We start from the raw sequence: 3,933 nt of genomic DNA on the forward strand, positions 1-3,933 counted from the left end.
AACCACAGCTACTACTCCAAAACCGTAGTTCCTACGACAACAACTGTAGCTCCTACGCCCACTACGACTGCAATATTTACTACGGCAGCGACAACTGCAGCTCCTACGACCACTACAACTGCAGAACCTACCACGACAACTGAAGCTCAAAAGACAGCTGCAGCTCCTTTGACATCTACTGTAGGTCCCTACGACCTCTACAACTGGAGCTCCTACAACAACTCCAATCGCGAGCTTCCACTACAATAACTTTAGCTCCTACTACAACAACTGCAACTTCAGCTCCTACTACAACCACAACCAGAGCACCTTCTACGACACCTGCAGTTAATACAACATCTGCACCTCCAACTACAACTGCAGGTCCTACGACAACAGAAGCACTTTTGACAGCTGCAGCTCCTACGACATCTACTGTAGGTCCTACGACTGCTACAACTGGAGCGCCTACAACAACTACAATCGCAGCTTCTACTACAATAACTTTAGCTCCTACTACAACAACTGTAGCTCCTACAGCCACTACATCTTTAGGATCTACTACGACAGGGACAACTTCAGCTCCTACGACAACAACTGTTGGTCCTACGACCATTACAACTGCAGCACCTACCACGACAACTACAACTGCAGCTCCAACGACAACCGCAGCTGCAGCACTAACTATAACAACTGCAGTTCCTACAACAAGTGCGGCTTCTATGACAACTGTAGATTCTGCGACAACAATTGCAGGTCCCTCGACCACGACAATTGCAACTACAGAACCTACTAGGACAACCACTGCAGCTTCTACCACAACAACTGCTGTTCCTACGTCCACTATTACTGCAGCACCTACTACGACAACTACAACTGCAGCTCCAACGACAACTGCAACTGCAGCACTAACTATATCAACTGCAGTTCCTACAACAAGTGTGGCTTCTCTGACAACTGTAGATTCTACAACATCTGCAGCACCTACTACAACTGCAGCTCTTAAGACAACTACTGTAGGTCCTAATACCGCTACAGCTGGAGCTCCTACGACAAGTACAACCACAGCTACTACTCCAATAACCGTAGTTCCTACGACAACAACTGTAGCTCCTACGCCCACTACGACTGCATTATCTACTACGGCAGTGACATCTGCAGATCCTACGAAACCAACTGCAGCTCCTACGACCACTGCAACAGCAGAACCTATCACGACAACTGAAGCTCAAAAGACAGCTGCAGCTCCTATGACATCTACTGTAGGTCCTACGACCGCTACAACTGGAGTTCCTACAACAACTCCAATCGCAGCTTCCACTACAATAAGTTTAGCTCCTACTACAACAACTGTAGCTCCTACAGCCACTACAACTTTAGCATCTACTACGACAGCGACAACTTCAGCTCCTACGACAACAACTGTTGGTCCCACGACCGCTACAACTGCAGCACCTACCACGACAACTACAACTGCAGCTCCAATGACAACCGCAACTGCAGCACTAACTATAACAACTGCAGTTCCTAAAACAAGTGCGGCTTCTATGACAACTGTAGATTCTGCGACAACAATTGCAGGTCCCTCGACCACGACCATTGCAACTACAAAACCTACTAGGACAACCACTGCAGCTTCTACTACAACAACTGCTGTTCCTACGTCCACTACTACTGCAGCACCTACTACAACAACTACAACTTCAGCTCCTACGAAAACAACAACCACAGCACCTTCTACGACACCTGCAGATCCTACAACAACTGCACCTCCTACTACAACCACAGCTCCTACGACAACAGAAGCTCTTACGACAGCTGCAGCTCCTACGACATCTACAGTAGGTCCTACGGCCGCTACAACTGGAGCTCCTACAACAACTACAATCGCAGCTTCTACTACAATAACTTCAGCTCCTTCTACAACAACTGTAGCTCCTACAGCCATTACAACTTTAGCATCTACTACTACAGGGACAACTTCAGCTCCTACGACAACAACTGTTGGTCCTACGACCGCTACAACTGCAGCACCTACCACGACAACTACAACTGCAGCTCTTACGACAACAGAAGCTCTTATGACAGCTGCAGCTCCTACGACATCTACTGTAGGACCTACGACTGCTACAACTGGAGCTCCTACAACAACTACAATCGCAGCTTCTACTACAATAACTTTACCTCCTACTACAACAACTGTAGCTCCTACAGCCACTACATCTTTAGCATCTACTACGACAGCGACAACTTCAGCTCCTACGACAACAATTGCAGGTCCCTCGACCACGACCACTGCAACTGCAGAACCTACTACGACAACCACTGCAGCTTCTACCACAACAACTGCTGTTCCTACGTCCACTATTACTTTAGCACCTACTACGACAACTACAACTGAAGCTCCAACGACAACTGCAACTGCAGCACTAACTATATCAACTGCAGTTCCTACAACAAGTGTGGCTTCTATGACAACTGTAGATTCTACAACATCTGCAGCACCTACTACAACTGCAGCTCCTAAGACAACTACTGTAGGTCCTAATACCGCTACAGCTGGAGCTCCTACGACAAGTAAAACCACAGCTACTACTCCAATAACCGTAGTTCCTACGACAACAACTGTAGCTCCTACGCCCACTACGACTGCATTATCTACTACGGCAGCGACAACTGCAGCTCCTACGGCCACTACAACTGCAGAACCTACCACGACAACTGAAGCTCAAAAGACAGCTGCAGCTCCTTTGACATCTACTGTAGGTCCTACGACCGCTACAACTGGAGCTCCTACAACAACTCCAATCGCAGCTTCCACTACAATAACTTTAGCTCCTACTACAACAACTGCAACTTCAGCTCCTACTACAACCACAACCAGAGCACCTTCTACGACACCTGCAGTTAATACAACATCTGCACCTCCAACTACAACTGCAGGTCCTACGACAACAAAAGCACTTTTGACAGCTGCAGCTCCTACGACATCTACTGTAGGTCCTACGACTGCTACAACTGGAGCTCCTACAACAACTACAATCGCAGCTTCTACTACAATAACTTTAGCTCCTACTACAACAACTGTAGCTCCTACAGCCACTACATCTTTAGGATCTACTACGACAGGGACAACTTCAGCTCCTACGACAACAACTGTTGGTCCTACGACCATTACAACTGCAGCACCTACCACGACAACTACAACTGCAGCTCCAACGACAACCGCAACTGCAGCACTAACTATAACAACTGCAGTTCCTACAACAAGTGCGGCTTCTATGACAACTGTAGATTCTGCGACAACAATTGCAGGTCCCTCGACCACGACAATTGCAACTACAGAACCTACTAGGACAACCACTGCAGCTTCTACCACAACAACTGCTGTTCCTACGTCCACTATTACTGCAGCACCTACTACGACAACTACAACTGCAGCTCCAACGACAACTGCAACTGCAGCACTAACTATATCAACTGCAGTTCCTACAACAAGTGTGGCTTCTCTGACAACTGTAGATTCTACAACATCTGCAGCACCTACTACAACTGCAGCTCTTAAGACAACTACTGTAGGTCCTAATACCGCTACAGCTGGAGCTCCTACGACAAGTACAACCACAGCTACTACTCCAATAACCGTAGTTCCTACGACAACAACTGTAGCTCCTACGCCCACTACGACTGCATTATCTACTACGGCAGTGACATCTGCAGATCCTACGAAACCAACTGCAGCTCCTACGACCACTGCAACAGCAGAACCTATCACGACAACTGAAGCTCAAAAGACAGCTGCAGCTCCTATGACATCTACTGTAGGTCCTACGACCGCTACAACTGGAGCTCCTACAACAACTCCAATCGCAGCTTCCACTACAATAAGTTTAGCTCCTACTACAACAACTGTAGCTCCTACAGCCACTACAACTTTAGCATCTACTACGACAG

At 47.6% G+C, this 3,933-nt stretch overlaps 1 protein-coding gene across 1 annotated transcript in view; it reads left to right on the forward strand.

Annotated features, from left to right (window-relative positions):
- The window catches only part of LOC123481105 (phosphatidylinositol 4-kinase beta-like), a 17,064-nt gene extending 13,301 nt beyond the window's left edge, over positions 1 to 3,763 (forward strand). The window contains exons 3-6 of the mRNA XM_045222248.1: positions 776 to 918; positions 3,070 to 3,249; positions 3,394 to 3,477; positions 3,577 to 3,763. Coding sequence (XP_045078183.1) covers positions 776 to 918; positions 3,070 to 3,249; positions 3,394 to 3,477; positions 3,577 to 3,763 — 594 coding nt within the window. The remainder of the gene's footprint in view (positions 1 to 775; positions 919 to 3,069; positions 3,250 to 3,393; positions 3,478 to 3,576) is intronic.
- The last annotated feature ends 170 nt before the right edge of the window (positions 3,764 to 3,933 follow it).

This window comes from Coregonus clupeaformis, chromosome 8, assembly GCF_020615455.1.
Source record: "Coregonus clupeaformis isolate EN_2021a chromosome 8, ASM2061545v1, whole genome shotgun sequence".
Taxonomy (NCBI): domain Eukaryota; kingdom Metazoa; phylum Chordata; class Actinopteri; order Salmoniformes; family Salmonidae; genus Coregonus; species Coregonus clupeaformis.